An 18,831-nucleotide genomic window follows, 5' to 3' on the forward strand; every position below is an offset into this window, starting at 1 on the left:
CTTAAAATAAAAAATGCCTTTGATGATAAAACATTACTTTTGAACTTTTTAAAATAATATTTAATTAGTGTTATGTATTTTTTTCTTTTTGCAATAACATTCCTATCCGAAAATTTTTCTAACACGTATTGAGAGAAATCATTTTGTTGTAGGAACAAATCAAGAGGAACAAATGTGATATTTGTTAAGAAAACGATTGATTAGTTACTATTGCAAATTAATTATTTCTCATTCGTTAACATAACGAATAATCAATGGTATCGCTAGCAAATAAAAGGCGCGCTCATCTACTCGTATATATAGAAATCGTAGATGATCGTAGGATCGCAAATCGTAAGAAATTCTAGTCGAGTATTCTCCTTATATTTGACTGAACTTATATTAGTCAATTTTCTACGATTTAAAATTCTACGATCGTCTACGATTTCTATGTAGATGAGCCAGTTTATCTAAAAGATAGGTTAGATCCTATATGTATATTAGTTTGCTTCTATTACTAATAATTGATTGATATAGCAAACTAGCAGCAATCACAACAAAACAATTTATTGTTATATATGTATTTACAAATCACTTATTAAAGATACTGATGGCTTGTTAAATTAACAAAATCCTTTCTCTCAGTGTACTCTGTTAGATGTACAACAGCTTTAGAACCATAACGTGTGACTTATATGTCATACAGATGTATAGAGACGTCATACGGATGTATTAACTAATGCATATTACATTATCGGACAATGTTATTTACATACACAAATTGACTGCATCATTCGTATCGATGGAATAACGAAAAGAGTGTGGAGTGGGAAGGATAGAGACGTCATTCTGCGATATAGCTGGTGAAGTATAAATTAAACGAGATGCATCAAATAATAGCATTGTTATAGCTTGCACATATGATGTCCCTTTGAGAACACGATTCCTCGAATATTTTGTTGTTTGAGTTTAATGTGGAATGGAATATCATATAACACAAAGTTCTTAACTCGATTTGTTTGCGAATTATCGCTGCGTAGTGAAATGCCGGAAAAGGGTATAAATTGAATTTGAAAACATAGTTTTCTTTCAAAAAACATTTTCTCAAGTATTCTATTATAAAATCATTTATTCGATAAAATCACAGAATTTTATTAGGTGTTGGAATTAATTCGTAGCGTTTTACAAGTGATGGGAAGTACTTTCATTAATGTATTTTTTAATGCTCATGTGAAATAAATAACATTCTTTCATTAAAAAACGCTACGAATTAATTCCAACACCTAATATATATTTAGTTCAAGATTATATATATATGTAAAATTGCTTTCAATTAAATGTTGTATGGGAAACAAACGCTACTGTATTATTTTAATAATTACTCGTGTTATATACAATATGCAATATCTATAATATGACAAAAATGGAGGCAAGAAACTGAACTTAAAATAATGGACTGCGTATACGCGCAAACACGAAGAATGGCTACCCCCGTCGCGGCAACGATAATATATGATTCGCTATAATCTATATACTATATCGAGTTGGCATGAATGGGAATTAATCTGACGATTTAACATGAGAAAATAAAGATTATATTATACATACAATGGCGATTATAGGTCGAAATAAAGCGATTTCTCAGAAACGCGATATTTCTTGGCGTTGAGATGCGACGTGGCGCCGTCTCTCACACAAGTCTCGGCTTATCGTGCAGAAATGTAACACGACTACGAACGATGACGTACGCAGCCTCCGCCCTCCGCTTATCCGTCCTCAAGTGATGAGAATGAACTTGAATGATTCCCGCAAGTGAGAGAATGCGAAAGACGCGTGGGATATCGCGTTGCATTTCTTTGTAAAATCTGATTCGCAAAGCATTCCTCGATTTCCTCGTAAATTCTGCGGGATTATTTTATGTAGACAGACGGAAGATTGGCTGAGCGTAATATTCTCTTTGTTATGACAATCGATAAAATGTATCGGAAAAATTATGTCGGATTGTATTTTCTCGCACAAATACGTTCTCGTCGGTTTCACACTCGATGTGCTCCATATATGGCACGCTAAATTAACACTTTGACCACCCTTCGGAAAAACCGAAGGCAAGTTTCATATTTTTCCATCGTGATGTACAGAGCACTCTCCCATTTCAAAAGTGACACGAGTGAAAAGTATGAAATTCATAGAGAAGAAACTGTAAAAACGCGAAACACAATTATCAATTTTTATTATTCGTATACGCTTATTTTTTAACGTCGCATTTATTTATGTTGTATCACTTTCTAAGTATTTAAAAATGTAGGTACATGCCGATCTAAAAATAATTTTGTCGGACCACCAAAAGAATTATGTAGCAATCTCAAACGTGAAAAACAATGCTACAAAAAGTTTTTTTAACATTCTAACCACCAGTTTGAGCGTCCTATACGTTTTGATAGTTCGATAAAATTATTTTTAGATCGGTCCAGGTAAATTTTTAGATACCGCAGAAAAATTGTTTATTAACTATTATGCCCAATTATTATATATTGCACCCTTGGGAATTTTTTCAAAATTAAATCAACCGACGACGCGACGCGATGCAACATTGGATCGGCAATATCTCCCGAAAGGATTAAATCACTTCCCACTGAGACAGGATACGGAGCGACCGTGAAACATGAACACGTAACGGGCATTACTCGGTGTCGTTCCACGAGAGAAAGCGGCAGAGAGGATCGCGCACTTCCCAGCTAGAAACTAACGTGCGTGCGTGTATTTCAATCAATCAGCACTACAAAAAAAAAACCTCCCGACCTCACGTCGTGTCGTGAAATGCATGCACGTGCTCGACAAAACCTATCATCGAAAGCTATATCTCATCGAGACCGCCGATATGACAGAAACGGCGATCTATCTATCGATACAGTCATCGTCATTCAGTCTTCCCTCCCCTACATAAACGCTCGTGAGTTATTATGTCACATCGTCCCTCAATTTACGAAAGAAGAGAACGTTTCATGTAAGTGCAAAATTTCTGATGTATATCATCAACATATAATATTAAATCATATTAGATCAATCATAAAATCTAGACATATATCGCGAGTATTAAAAAGCCTCATTCCTTGGCAAGTTATAGAGTTACTAATATTTCGCGTATTATAAGTAACATTAGCTATGATGGTTTTATTTGGATTACAAAACACTGTTGAAACTCGATGAAGCGAGGTTTTCAATAACTCTTCATATTTCCCCCGGGGATGCCGCGTGTGAATACGAGAGATAGCTGACAATGAAAGTCGGAGATATTACACGAGGGATGGGGTGGAATTAATTTAACACTGCAACAACCGTGAGTTTAAAATCCCAGTGGTCTCAATGGTTCGTCAAAGATCGTTCAGAACTGTGAATTCGATGAAATGCTATAACTTTTTCATCAGAAAAACAATTATTTTACACAGTTAACATAATCTGATACATTTCAATAATATTCGGGTAACAATGAAATTAATAAAACTCAAAAAGAAAGCTGACTTTATAAAAGTTCTAATAATAAAATAAAGCATAGAGTAGCCGGTAACTGATTTTGAAAACCGCAGATATATTACACGCGGAGAACAAAGGATTAATTTAATTTAATTAATTCTAAAATGGAACGTTAGAAATACACAAATTGATTAAATTCGATGCTTCTACTATACTGACTTCCAAATAGTAATCTCCTATTCAAATGGTATAGTCCATGTACGCAAGATATTCTGGAGAATGAAAACAGATTGACGCGTGAAATTATTTTATTTTTATATTTATATACATACGATCAACGTTTATATTGTATATATTTTTTCAACATTGTATAAAAACAGAGGGTAAAAAACAGGGGAAGCGAAGAGACTCATCTTAGCTAATATTTTTCTTTTCTTTCATGTAAAAACTCCAAACTTCAAAACTCAATTGCGATGAAAAATATTATCCTGTTACATTGAGCTATTCTACAAATTACATTACTAACATTTCCAGTGATATGGAAAATATCAATATAATGGTCTTATTTTCTTCCTCTCTAGAAATCTACAGAAAATGGATAATTTTCCTATTGGTCTCTTTCTCTTTTTCTCAGTCTAAAATATAAGAGAAAATGCGGTAGTCGACTGCTTGAATTGAGGATACAGGAACAGAACAAGACACGAAACGAAGACTGATATTATATATGTGCCAACGAGATAGAGAAGGAGAAGTATACAAAAAGGTGTAACTTGTCGGGAGCCAACCTTCCTCCAGAGAAAGAGAGAGAGAGAGAGAGAGAAAACATGGGATCGCCCGAAGAACAGAACAGGAATAAGGGGCGAGGAATAGAAAAGGAACAAAGAAAACTTCTCTGATCCCTCTCCTGCACGTCACCGAGAATGCCAGCCATCTGGCATCATGCCGTGATTCCCTGTGACGACTATAAATGCTTGCCGGACTGTACACAGTAGAATGGCGCCTGCTATTCGAAACTCTATTCTATGAAGTGTCCTCTCTGCTGCACCATCATTTTTCTCATATACGCATCATTGGCGTATTAAATCGTGAATGTTACCGTCAATGAAGTGTCGCAGTCAAGTACGACACAATATTTTTTTACCTGCTATGGATGTCACGTTTCTTAAATTTTTCTTTAAAAATGTTTATACATTGTTATTGCATTCTAAATTTTTGGTAGTGAAATTTCACTCTTAGAAAAGAATGATAGTTGTGCCAGTCCGACAGGAGTGAAATTTTCACACTTAGAGAGTGAAGAATCACTTCAAATGGGAGTCAATTTTCAATCTATGTGGAGAATAAATAATTTCACTCTCCAAAGGGAGACACTGAGATTTCATTCTAATAAATGTTAAGATTAGCCTCTCTACATTTAATCTAAAAATTATTAGGCTTTATCGACGTGTTTTTGCATAAAACGAACAAATATGGCAGAAAAAGAAGCGTCGCTCTGTCTTGCGCAGCGAGATCTTCTAAATCATTAAAGTTGATTTTTTAGTTTAGGTTAAGAAATTTACTCCTAAAGGAATGAAGTGAAGTTCACTCCTTGCCAAATTGACACAATTATCACTTTTCTTAGAATGAAATTTTATTCTCAAAAGAGGGTGTATTTGAATTTTCCAATTCGTTAAGAATTAATATAATTGTCTTATTTGCTCAGGTTAAGATATTTTTTATTACCATATTAGGTAACCGCGGAAAGTTCGTGTCGTTTTTTCCCCTATAAACATCTCTTGAAAAAACGATATGAATTTTTCGTGGTACCTAAAATATATTAAATACTTTAATATTTATATATAAATTTTAATAACATGCTTTTGCTTTATATTTTAAAATATATCTATCACATACACACACACACACACACACACACACACACACACACACACACACACACACACACACACACATTTTAAAGTATAATTTAAAGAAATGTTTTTAATAGTAAATGTTTGTAATAATCATAAAAAAATATCAAATAAAGCAATTGAGAAACACTGTTTCAAGCAAAGGATGAAACGATCAACCAACATGATAGTAAATAGCGTACTCGTAAAGAATAGCAGTAAGATAAGTCAAGGATTTTAATAAGGAAATCGCTCGCTACTTCCATATAATCAAAAGCAATATAGTTTCTCTCTTTTCATTAAACTTTCTCTCGATTATTATATCATAACGTTATTGTTGATATGAAGGATATTATTATATGTATATAATGCGCGAATATTTGTTTCAAAATACGAATACGAATACAATAATTTCTTTTATATCATTTAAGTCCAAAATTGTTCCCCGCACTAACAAAACAAAAATAACATAACATTGGATCAATATATCAGTCTTTAATATGTGAAAAAGAATTCTTAGTATATATGCATGCTGCTTATGCAATTCTCTCAGACATTGTTTCGCCGTCTCAGTACGAAAAATATCCATGCTCAAGACACGATAAATCTATTATAAAATTTTTCGTCTGAAAAGCGTTTCTAGATTTATGAACTCTTAAAATATTTCCATTTTGTAAAAACAAGAAAGAAGGGTACGTTTAAAATATTAAAATATTATAATATTAAAATCGATGATATTCAAAATATTCAAAGGACATATCTTTCATTTGTATCATATATGTTTAATAAAATTTGAACTTTTTATTTATTAAATTCGGAACTGTAGTTGTATACATAAAAATTTATAACATCTTGAACATTTATCAATTATGTCAGTAATCAGCATATATGTATATACGTAAACGCGCGGCATAACGGATTATATTAATTCGCAAAACTTTAAAAGTTGTATAACTCATTCTTTTCATGATATAATTGGAAACAGTGTAACTATCTTTTAAAAATAAAAAAAAAACTGTAAAAAATAATTAATTCGTCCAAATATATACATATACACGTAAAATAAATCATCTTCAGAAGTTTTTCAGTTTCTTGCATCATCTGATTTTGAGGAACAGTATCGGAAATATTTGCCCACTCACTTTTCACGATGACGACTATATAAATTATGCATGAGTTGAGCCTATGGCGAAAAGCGAAGTTTTTTGCGTGCATATCCAGAGCAAAATCCGTTGATAGCATCGGTATTAGAGAATATATATTTTTTATTGCTCTTTATACATTGCTCTTCTAAAACATAATACTTAAAAATTATTGTATACAATTAACGAATCTAATTTTACGATGCGTTTGATTGAAAGTGGGTTACACGAGCGAGAATATCTCTCGTTAATATCCGCATTACAATCATCTCATTATTAAAAAAAGAAATATGATGAGTAAAGGAAACTTTTCCACATAATCATTAAAAAAAAAAAGGTTACAATCTCCAGGGAGTAATTATCCGGTTATTGGTATAATTACTTCACTTCCTAGGTAATATAATATAACTTTCTTGCTGCAGGTTATAATTGCAAGCTCTGTTTAATAATTGCTATAATTTTTATTTTCACTTATACTATTATATGTATACATAATGTACTCACAAACATTTATTTTTGCATTTTTACATTAGCAAATATAACATATCGGGTGTATATTATTCATTTTAATCTCAACAGATAAATATTTTGAAAATACTCAATTTTACAAAAAAACATTCCATATGGAACTTGTATAGATAAATGGCGACATCTATCTATTTGGAATGTTTTTTGATAAAATTGCATTTTCGAAATATTTGCTGTTAAGATTAAACTCAATTATCGTGTATGTGCGCGCGCGCGCACACACACACATACACGCACGCATACACACACACACACACACACACACACACACACATCTCTTTATTTATAAAGACACTGTAGACACGTAACTCTAAACAAAAATATTTAGATGCTGCGATATTATACTCTTGATCATCGCTGCGGGCTATAAAAATTAATCGGCTGTAAAGAGTCTCAAAACTTAAAACCGCGGATCAAACATCAGTAATGGAAATAAGATTCTTTTTTCGTCTGTATCGTTTTCTGCCGCTCTCTTGAATGAAACGCGTTCAAGCAACGTTAGCGATACGACGCGATACGACGCGACGCTACATCATGCTCTCACACCCTCATCGTGTCGCACGTGCTGCATACGTAATGCGCATCGACGCAACGAACAAAGCGAGACGCAAGTGCATATCGTCGAATCACGATGGATGGGACAACCAAGGGGTGCTAAGCTCTCTGTGCATATATGCTTTAGAAAGTATTTGAATTATTGATCCTACAAAAAAATTGCAAAGCCATCGATCCTATTTTATGTTACATCCCTGACGAACAGATTCGAAATAAACAGAGATAATAATAGCAAAGTAAATTAGGTCACGAGATATTCCCTCGTAGAATCCCCTCGCCCTATATTTTTTCTCTCTATAATTTAAAAAGATATTTAAGAAAGATATAATTTTTCATACTTTTTAAATATGTAGCAGATAGAAAGTTAAGACATACATTAAATTTATGGTTGTGAAATTAATAATTTGCTTTGATTCCTATTTATTATTTTTACATCTTCTAACATTTCCAAATCATCATCTATCAAATGACAAGATAAATAGTATAAATAGTTGCTATCAGTATTGCCCATCTTATTCGCATAATATTCGCATAAAATCTGCATTATTCCTATGACAATTCGTCATTTATTATCTATTATAGACTTTATAAATAAAACGAATTTTTCTTATTAGGATCAAAAGATATGTATGATAATAAATAAGAAATGTGTTTTAGCATTTGCTAATTTTGCTTCTATATCAGGTTTCTATATAGATTTAGTTTTCATTCTTACATTCTTCTTATTATCTTTAAATTAAGCTTGAATTATCTTTATACTTTCACTCTTCCACTATATACCTATTACGCGACTATTCATAAAAACACATATATGTATAAATGTATGTATATATATTATTCCTGGTATGTGTTTATTCTTCGGAGTCTTTTATCAAAATCAAGAATTGATAAATAATGTGTAAATGCAAGTGCAGAACATCCATAAAGATCAGACTCTGTACTTTCGAGTTCGTTTCTTAAAAGAAAATGCGGTAGTTGCGAGACATCCTGTAGATTTTAAATATAAATTTTAAATTCGCTACCAAAGAAATACATTGAAAAATCTTTTAATTACAAGAATGTCAAATTCAAAGGAAAAAAATAGTCCACAATTATTACAACAAATATACACAAATTTTTAACAATTTGATTTCAGTGAAAGCTTCCTTTTTTGTACCTTGATACTTTTCTTAAGGTGCCTCCAGACGGTATGATCAACGGTTTGGCAACATTAGCAAATATCATACACATACGTGACATACATAATTATTCATATTGAATGTAGTCAATATTTAGTGAATGTGTGCAAAGTTGACGTATACAGGTGATGTAAGGTGATCGTCTGGAGGCGCCTTGACATTAACAATATGATTATATTCTGTGATTAGTTTAAAACAAGATTGCAAAGCGCAAGAATGAAATGGTTAAAACGTTGCTGCAATCAAAATTTTATTTTTAGATATAAAAATTTTTAGATATAAAATCAAATTTTTAATAAATTTACATTTAAGTGGATTATAATCTCAGGAATTTAATCGAGACAAATTGAGGCAAATTGACGCAATTTGCGAGAAACGATCAAGCAGAATTAATTCACGATATTCTCTAAAATATTTATAATTCGCAAATGTTATAAATGTCATATCGGTGACGTTTTATTATTTGTAAACGTAAACATACTTGAATTAGGACATATAAATTGCACTCTAACAATTCTGCGATACAATTTCCACATCAGACACGTGTTTTAACGCTTGAAAACTGGATTGAAATAATAGCTATTTACGGAATTCCGCGTATTAAAATTTTGTACCATATTATCATTTACTTAAAAAATAAATATACCAGATTACTGTCAAGAGATTATAGAATAACGTTTAAACGACGAGAAGTTTTCGGCAATCTATGCATAAAAGACGGATTGATTGATTGTGAGCTTTTATTTATTAGTTCTAGGGTAAACCCTCTAAGAAATACAAAATGTAAATACAAAATTGATTAATTAGAATTGCAATGTAGTATAAACGTAATAGTATCAGTGAATGCCGAAATAGCATATCATAAAAAAAAATAACGTGACAAAATTCTAATAATAACAACATAAAATAAAGATAAAATGTAACAAAATAAAATAGAAATAATACGAAGAAATAAAGGAAAATAATAATAAAACAAAAACAGAGAGAGAGAGAGAGGGAGGAGAGAGAGGGGGGGCGAGGGAGAGAGGGAGGGAGGGAGGAAGAAAGAAGATTCATTTCGTAGGCTCTCTCTTTTGGTGGGTAGAAAGAAAAACGGAGAAAAACGACGCGTATGAAACGAAATGGCGAGTAGTGTGCAAGACTTACCGGCAATGGCGACGAATAGGAAGAATATCCACGTATCCATGAGTCTGCCGGTCGAGAAGAAGCCGCCACTGCCACTGCTTCTAACTGGGAAGCTTCGCCTGTCCATCACGCGCTGAGACGCATCGCTGATTTGACACTCGAGATTACACTCCTCCTTCCGATTCCGCAACCAATACACATCAACCGATCCGCGCCGTATCGCGCGAATCACTGAAAAATCCTTGGAACGGAACGACGAGCGCGCGGGGGCGCGCGCGCGCGCGCGCGAGTCGTCTCTCACCCAACTTCACTCGAGTCTCAACGGAACGGAAATCTGTCCTGCCGTCTTGTTCCAGTGTCGTTCCTTCACATCGTATACTCGTATATTACAACGTTCTTGCACGCGATAGTTGGCACGAACGAAATGACAGGAACGACGGCGACGCTCTCGGCGGTCGCGCGCACCGCCTCCTCGCGCGTGCCCACGACGTGCGCGTCTTATGATACGCGTGCGTGGATATGAGTTTACGCACTCTACCTTCGTCGTGTGTACATATATTAGATGTGTATACGTACGCGTTATGTCGAACGTGGTTGAACGTGGTCGAATGCGTCGTCCGCTGGATAACGTCTATATGTAGTACGTGTAGTACGCGTGCGAGGAGAAACGTCAAGTTGCACTACCGGCGCTCGCGACGCGTGCCGGAGCGGGACAAACAAACGCTATGACGACGGAAACGACGGAGACGACAAACGGCGCGTACTTGGCCGATGACGTCTTGGCGAACGGCGAGATTACGCGCGCGAGACGAAAGAATGAGAGACAGAAACCAAAAAAGAAATCGAGAGAGAGAGAGAGAGAGAGAGAGAGAGAGAGAGAGAGAGAGAAAGAGAGAGAGAAGAGGATAGAGAAAACGTGAGGCGAAGGAAACGATATCCCTCGACGACGTGGAGCGCAGCGGCGTGCGTACGCGGACCGTCGTGCTCTCACCGCCGCGTTACCCGGAGTATTGACCGACTCTGCTCCTACTTCGACACAGTGCGGTGCGGTGCGGTGCGGTGCGAGTGAAGAAGAGGGGATGACCGAAGCGCGAACGTGGAGAAGAGAATCAGCGGAGAGAAGAGGAGAGGAGATGAGAGGAGAGCGGAGCTGAACGAAACTGAACGGAGCCAGCGGAGCAGGCCGCAGGCATGCTCCGTACTGCCAACTGCCTCGTAACTGGTCTTACGAGCTGCGCGCGTACCGCGCAGGCGCGCACCTCAAATTTCGTACTTCAGCGCGGCGGCTCCAACCTCCGCTAGTCCGCTCCCCTCTGACCTATCCCCGTCCCCGTCCCGTCCCCGTCCCCGTTCCCGACTGTTCGTCCAGGCAGCTAGCCAGCCGGCCGGCGCGGCGCGGCGCGACGTGACGCGACGCGCAACATTGAGAATTGAGAATCTGTTTATGTATTTTATGGCACGAATGTGTCTACACATGTATACCATACGTATTCGCGACCCATGCGAATTAAAATCGAAAACTGATCGCGGCTACGAGCTGCGAGAGTGTCGCTTTAAACCACGCTTCGTCGGTGACAACTCGCATCAGTCGCCGCCGCACCGTTTCATTGACACATACCTCATATCGACGTAAATATTAATAGAAGTAGAGGTGTACTGTTTTTTCTCCCTCCCCCCTTCCTCCTCCCTCCTCTCTCTCCCTTTGTTCAAAATATTATACATTCCTCGTACTTTTACTCATAATATAATTTATTATTGTTAAACTATTTTATTAAACTAAGAAAATAAAATACCAAATCGATACTTTGATAAATACGACAGTTCAATCCATAAGAATTTTCTTTATCCCTTTCGACTTTATCCCTTGTCAACTGTAAATCTGTAGTAACCATTTTTTATGAAATTCGACCTATTTATATGCATCTAGTATTTATTTAAATTTCTCTATGTTTAAAATCAAAATGTACGTGTATGCTGAAAGAGTATTAATGTATGTATAATTGATAATATAATTAAAGATATTTGGTCTGTATGATTTTAATATATGATATATAAATAACAATTAATAATGAAAGATATATATTTATTCAGAAACGGCGGAAGACTTGCGTGTCAATATGAACGAAATTATACGCGAGCTACAATTTGTGTTTTATTCCTGAGCGTTGTTTTACAAAATTAATATGAGATTATGAAGAATGTATATTATGCTTCGATATTCCTGATTATTAATGAAAACACATAAAACTCGCTCGTTGATATTAAGCTGTGAAATATGGCGCATACCTATAGAGATAACGTTTCTGATATAAGCACAATTAATGTCAGAATAAAGTCAAGACGATGAACGCGTTTAAATCCGCCGCATTCTTTCGGTTACCCGAGAGATGAAAACTTTTATCTCACTTGATATCACGATAAGGCATGAACAACGCCATATACCGACAATCTCGGTTATTGTTAAGAAAGAATTCTATGGACGAGAGGACGCGCGCGTTTACAGGGAGAGTATTAGACTTTTTTTGTTAACAATAAGACATTTTTCCACGGACAACGCGGTTGCAAATCTCTCTCTCTCTCTCTCTCTCTCTCTCTCTCTCTCTCTCTCTCTCTCTCTCTCTCTCTCTATTTTCACTCTATGGTAGTGACCTACTTTTTGCGCTTCTTTTTTATGCAAATGCACACAATTGCCCGAGATACACGTAAAAGCAGAAATGGAAAAATAATCGTCGGAAACGTGTAATACGTCAAGCTGGACATATTTTTCCAATATTCCATCTTGATATCTCGTCGACACAATATATGTCAGCTAGAAAGAAATCAAGGTGCGAGATGAAAAGAGATATAATAGTACGACTATAATATTACTTTTAATGTTAGTGACACAAAATAATTGTCCTTATTTATCGCATCGCAGCTGATTCTCATCGTTATAAAGTTACTTCGATATCTATTTTAAACATGCGCATGAGAATTATAACCAATGCCACAATGAACGTCCGGAACGCTTTGACGATCAATATTTTGAGGATTCCGTATTTCTATAAGCGTTTCACCTGACACGAATCTGCTTTCAGATTTGAAAGATATAGTAATCGTCGAGTGTCATTTAGCGCGACATTTAACCTCCGTTATATATGTATATATGTATGTATATATATATATATATATGTATATATATGTGTGTGTGTGTGTGTGTGTGTGTGTGTAAAAGAGGTTTTAAATGAAACATGATTCTTCGTGACGGTAAAATCAGTCTCTGCGTCTTTCATGATTTCTATTTTTGTATTTATCCACATAAATTATAATTTCTATTAACTATAATTATAATTTCTATTCTACTCGATCATTTATAAATCTATTTATAAAAATATATTTGCGAATGAGAAGAACACAATGAGGAGAACACATTTCAATATACACATATTATTCATTAGTAGATTCAGATATTTTTTCATTTCTATTATTTTTTAATATCTCGACATCGCGTCTCATCAAATAACCAAAGTTTGTCCTATTCTTCCACAAGATATTAATTAAACTATTAATTAAACATGACGAGACTATTCCTTAATTAGTGTCATACGTTTAAATACTTCTCTCTTTCCTACGGAGAACTGATACTAGTGGTTGCGCATAGACCGCTTCTATTTAATCTCCATTTCTCATCACATTATCACATCACATTCAGCAAAGCTAAGCACGAAGGTACACATTCACTCGAGAACGAGTGCAAGTAAGGGACTAGACATATTTGAACTGGCACAAGCAGTTTGCCGGACCGAGTGATATCAGCGAGGGAATTAATGCGTCATAAAGAGCTTGGAATTTATAGCGATGTAAAAAGAGTTCTCTCTATTCTTAATACTCATATATATATACATAAAAGTATAGAATATGTTGAAAAAAAAGAAAGATGCACATGTTTCTTATGTTTACTTCCGCAAATCAATTTACAATTAGTTAGAAAAATTCAATCGTGTTTTTAAACTGAACCTTTTAATTTGAATAAAATAAAATTTAACGTATGTATGTTCGACAATTTGATCAGCATTTTCGAGATTGTCTTCCGATATCTGAAAAATAGATCAGATATGCTCGATACATCAAAATTGTCTATACTGAACGGAAAATTTTTCAGTTTGTTCTGATCAAATTTCATTCCAGTTTTTCCAGCATTTCTATATAGACTTACTTTTTCTTCCATTCTATTTTTCAATCTGCTGCGGAAAAAGAATCAATCGACTTGAGAACGCACAGTAACATAAAATAAATATAATTGCAAATATAAAAAACTATAAGAGGAGAAAGAAAAAGAGAGAAAGAGATTAAGGCTCCTAAGTAGTCATCATAGCCATATTGAACGTGACGTCAGAAGCAAGAAACGATACGTTAATTTTTATTACGTGCCATTTATAAATAAAGACAATTAATAAACAATGGATAAACCAAGATTGCTTTAAAATATTCGTAAAAATGGACGAAAACTATGCATCCTCCCTGACAGTCAATAAATAATCGTAAAAAGTAGTAAAAGACACATAAAATGTTTTCATTCAATGCGCATGCGTAGTTTATTTTCACTTACATGCCTTTTATCATTTTTTATGACTATTTACTGACAGGAAGAATCAGCACAGTTTTCATCTATTTTTACAAATGTTTTAAAGCAATCTTATCATTTTGTTTTATCCAAATTGTCTTTATTTATAAATGGCACGTAATAAAAATTAACGTGTCATTTCTCGCCTCTGACGTCATAAAATGATTGTGGTGTCTACTCAGGAGCCTTAAGGTGGATATTCATAAGTAGTTCTTATTTGAGATCGTTTTAGATATGATCTTAAAATATCATAAATCAATTACAAAACTATATTAGTGTCTTAAAATATTATTTAAGACAGTCTTGAAATAATAACGGATTACAAATACCGGGCTAAGAGTCAACTTTTGTTTATTCTGTGTCAACTTACGTCTCTGAATGGAAAACACTATGCACTTTAGGATATCGCTGGAGCTTCGTTACGACTAATTGCGATGGCAATGAATTACGTTCGTATGTAGTTACTCTCGCACGTGACCTTCGAAAACAGCCGTATGTTCAGTACCCTACACTTAGCGGGGTGCTTTTCTCTAATGACACGGTGGCGTTTATTAGCCAATTGTATAGGTACGCATATACACCGCAACGCTTGCTGCTCGTATCGTGGTCGAGTGTACTTATCAGGTGTTCAGGTATTTATCAAATGATCAGCATTCGAAGCGTGTGCTAATCGTACTTAAATTTTCACACAATGATAGGCACAATGATTCCAAATAGCAGAAGAATTATATATATATATAAGTATTATATATATATATATATATATATATATATATAAAATGTATTATTATAAATTGCAGTTATATATATAGATATGTATAACTGCAAACTCAAATTATAATAACATACTTATTTAATTTCATATACTATTTAATATCGTGACGCTTACCGTGAAAATCAAATGCATATACATATCAATATATACATATACTCGTATACATGTATATATAATTGGGATCATTATATTACCTAAATAATAAATTGCACTAAATAATAAATTGTATATATGTATATACAATTATATATATTGCTTTATAAAGTCTAAAATGTCATACAAAGCAATAAAATATCGAGGATCGATCTGAAAGTAATTTTAAGACACAGTTTGCTTCAAGTTTTTCAAATACTCTCTCTTTATCTCATCAATCAAAACGCATTGAGCTTTGCATAATATATCGATGTGCTATCAAATGCAGCTGTAACGTTTCGAATGTTAGAATGGCTCGATTTACATTAATGGTCGAATCTATGGATTCCATAATGGCATCGTGCACTTTCTGAATCGATTCTTTTTCAAAACACAAGTGTATGATGCATTCTAAATAATTATTCTAAATAATTTCAACTTCTTTCGTATTAAATAAAATTTAGATCTGTAAGCGATCTGTAATCATTTCTAAATTATTAAAATGTTTCATTGTTTAAGATTTTGTTCGTGTTATTTTGCGTGTGATATTCGCAAATTTATAAATACATAAATCGTAAAGCATCATATTTTTTTTACGTAATTTACGCGATCGTGTTTCGACTCAATATACATTAAATAATAAATATTCACATATACATAATAATAATTCACATATACAGTCTTAATAAATCGTTTATTATTGTTAAAATTCGTGTCAAATGTGGCTAACAAGGGAAAGCAAATTGCAAACGGATTTTTTTATTATGATGATAAATACGTGCTTTCGTAAATAAACGCGAATGTTGTATTATATGAGTACAACGAATCTAACGATGAGAGAAATAAGAGACACAAGTCCTGGATATCAATCATGAAACTTTTTTCCTAGGATGAAAAGTGGAAAGTGAAAAATTTCTCCATTAACTTCAATGGTTAAAATTTTCACTTTTCACTTTTCATTCTAGGGATAAAGTTGATACCTTGAAAAACATTAAACAAAGAAAGAACAATCATGAAAAAATTATTATATTTTGTGTTAGCGATAAATCGACTTCATATTTTATTAGATCGCGTTCTGTCTCTAAACTAATTTATTCAATTGAAACGCGACTATAAATATGAATCTTATAGTTTTCTTCAGGATTGAGTAAGTTAACTCTTTTTTTTTAATTAAGTTAAGTTGAAGTTAATAGCCTTAAAAATTAACTCAAGATACAAGTTATCCCATAATAAAATTGAACTGAAAGTTAAGTTGGCAATTATGCAGAATAGGACCTTTTCCGAATTTCGAAATTTTTCAGCTACAATGTTAATAATACTTAATCTTTTTTATGACTGAAATAGTGATAGTAAATCGAGGGAGATTGAAAAATAAAAAAAAATTCTTTTTGAAAACGTTACATATATAGATTGCGGTCGATTTGAATGCTCACGCGCTTTAATCGCTTGTAATCATCACTCTGTCTTTATCGTTTATTAGACATAAAATAAGAATAAAAATACTGAAAAACGCTGAAAGCGTTCAAATCGATCGTAGCCATATTATAGTAGCGTATAAGGGCGCACGACTTTTCACGCGAAGCGACTCTCATCCCATTTTCCCCCTGCTTGGGGGCGTACGACTTCCATCCAAAGCGATTCCCATCTCACCTCCCTTCTGCTTAGGGACGCACAACTTTCACCCGAAGCGACTCCACCCCCCCCCTCCCCTCCTCTGTTTGGGGGAGCATAACTTGCACGCGAAGTGACTATGAGGAGAGATATGTGAGATAGAATAATTTAAAAAAATAGCTAGACTATATATTTTTCGACCTTCCCCGACTTATTATCACTTATTAAACATTATTTGAGTCATAAGATTATTATCAACATTACAGCCGAAAAATGTCGAACATCAGAAAAGATTCTATTCTGCACAATTATCGTTAAGTTAATAAAAGAAAGGAATTAAAAAGTCAAAAATTAAATTTGTTTCAGGATTTCAGTCTTACAAATAATGGAAATAACAAATGTACCCTATAAGTAGAAACATACTCTATAAATATTTTGTTTACATATATATATGTATTTATTAAATTTAAATAATAAGTCACTTCGAAATTTTTATCGGACATTTTTCCTCGAAAACGAGTCGAAATTATTAACTTCGAGAAAGTTCAATTAAAACTTAATAATTGTCAAGAAAATGTAATTATATAAATTAAATTAAAAGTTAAGAGTCTAAAATGTAACTAAATTAAATTAAAATTATTTAACTTTTTAACTTAATTTAACTTCTCATTTTTTAAGTAGGCACTACTCAACCCTGGTTTTCTTTAAGATCGACTGTTGTATTGAGGTTGTGAAACAAGCCTAAAATTGTTGACTACTATAGATATCAGTAATTCTAATTTCACAGAAATCGCTTTAAAAAATAGACATTGTCATTGTCTCGTCTTACTTTTCTCTTTTCTTAAACTGAAATACACACATATAACTTGAAGCTGCCTTTTTTTCTTTATTTATTTTGCAATATTTTGCATGTTTGATGCTATTTATTGGAAAAACTCGACGTATTTGTCAACTTATTTACCTATCTGCTTACTCTCTTTCTGTATAGACCTATCGAGTTCATATAACTGGCTACAATTTCCTTTTGAAAAAATTATATCCATGATTGATACACTCACTAGGTATATAAGTAACTTATATGTATAAATTTTAATATTATCTACATATACATATTATATACATTATAATATTCTTTGAAATATTTTATTGATTCATAAAAGATATGCTAGTAATTATTATATAAATGTATGTAATATTACATACGCGAAAAAATAATATTATGTGTGAAATTGCACAAGATCTATATTTCGCGAAAGATTCACGGGAGATGTTAATAAATTTATTGACACTTAAATATTTTTTTAGTCAAGTTACAGACTTTATAAATTTTAGTTATGCCTAGTGTATATTGTTCTTGACAAGTTAATATGTGAAGTTTACTTTTACCAACATTGACAAAGACGAATTTCTGAAGACTGTGCACAATGATATATTTAAAGTTAAGCAAAGTTGAGCAAAGATGAATGATCAAGAATGATCTATTTACGACAAACATGAACGAATATAGCCAGCTCTTTTTTTTTTAAATGTATGTACTGAACAGAATTAAAACGCATTTACCAATAAATGTATATTTGGACTCGTTCGTACTCATGATGTTGTCCACGCTCATTGAAACAGATTCAATCGCGATCGCGCTCTTTATTTGATCTACATACAGCTTAAAATAGAATGGAATACATAGAGAGACGTAGCTGTAAACACGAGTTATAATTTTATTATCAAGGTACGTCATACATGCAGCATATAGTTAGTGACACGCTTATACGCATCGTACGCACAAACACTCGCACACAAAATATCAACAAAAAACTAAAAAAAGTTACACGCGTTCAGGTCGTGCGTA

The 18,831-nt window shown here is 33.6% G+C and overlaps 1 protein-coding gene across 4 annotated transcripts in view; it reads right to left on the minus strand.

Moving 5' to 3' along the window:
- dtn (transmembrane protein 132C dtn) overlaps positions 1 to 11,047 on the minus strand; it is a 108,252-nt gene extending 97,205 nt beyond the window's left edge. For all 4 annotated transcript variants that reach the window (XR_015547592.1, XR_015547593.1, XM_087413980.1 and 1 more), the window contains exon 1: positions 9,886 to 11,047. Coding sequence is in view for 2 of the 4 variants with exons in the window: in XM_087413980.1 (XP_087270106.1) it covers positions 9,886 to 9,991 (106 nt within the window). In the remaining 2 variants the exon portion in view is untranslated. The remainder of the gene's footprint in view (positions 1 to 9,885) is intronic.
- Positions 11,048 to 18,831: the final 7,784 nt, after the last annotated feature.

The sequence above is a fragment of the Acromyrmex echinatior genome, chromosome 15 (genome assembly GCF_024713525.1).
Source record: "Acromyrmex echinatior isolate Ae372 chromosome 15, ASM2471352v2, whole genome shotgun sequence".
In the NCBI taxonomy this organism is placed as follows: Eukaryota; Metazoa; Arthropoda; class Insecta; order Hymenoptera; family Formicidae; genus Acromyrmex; species Acromyrmex echinatior.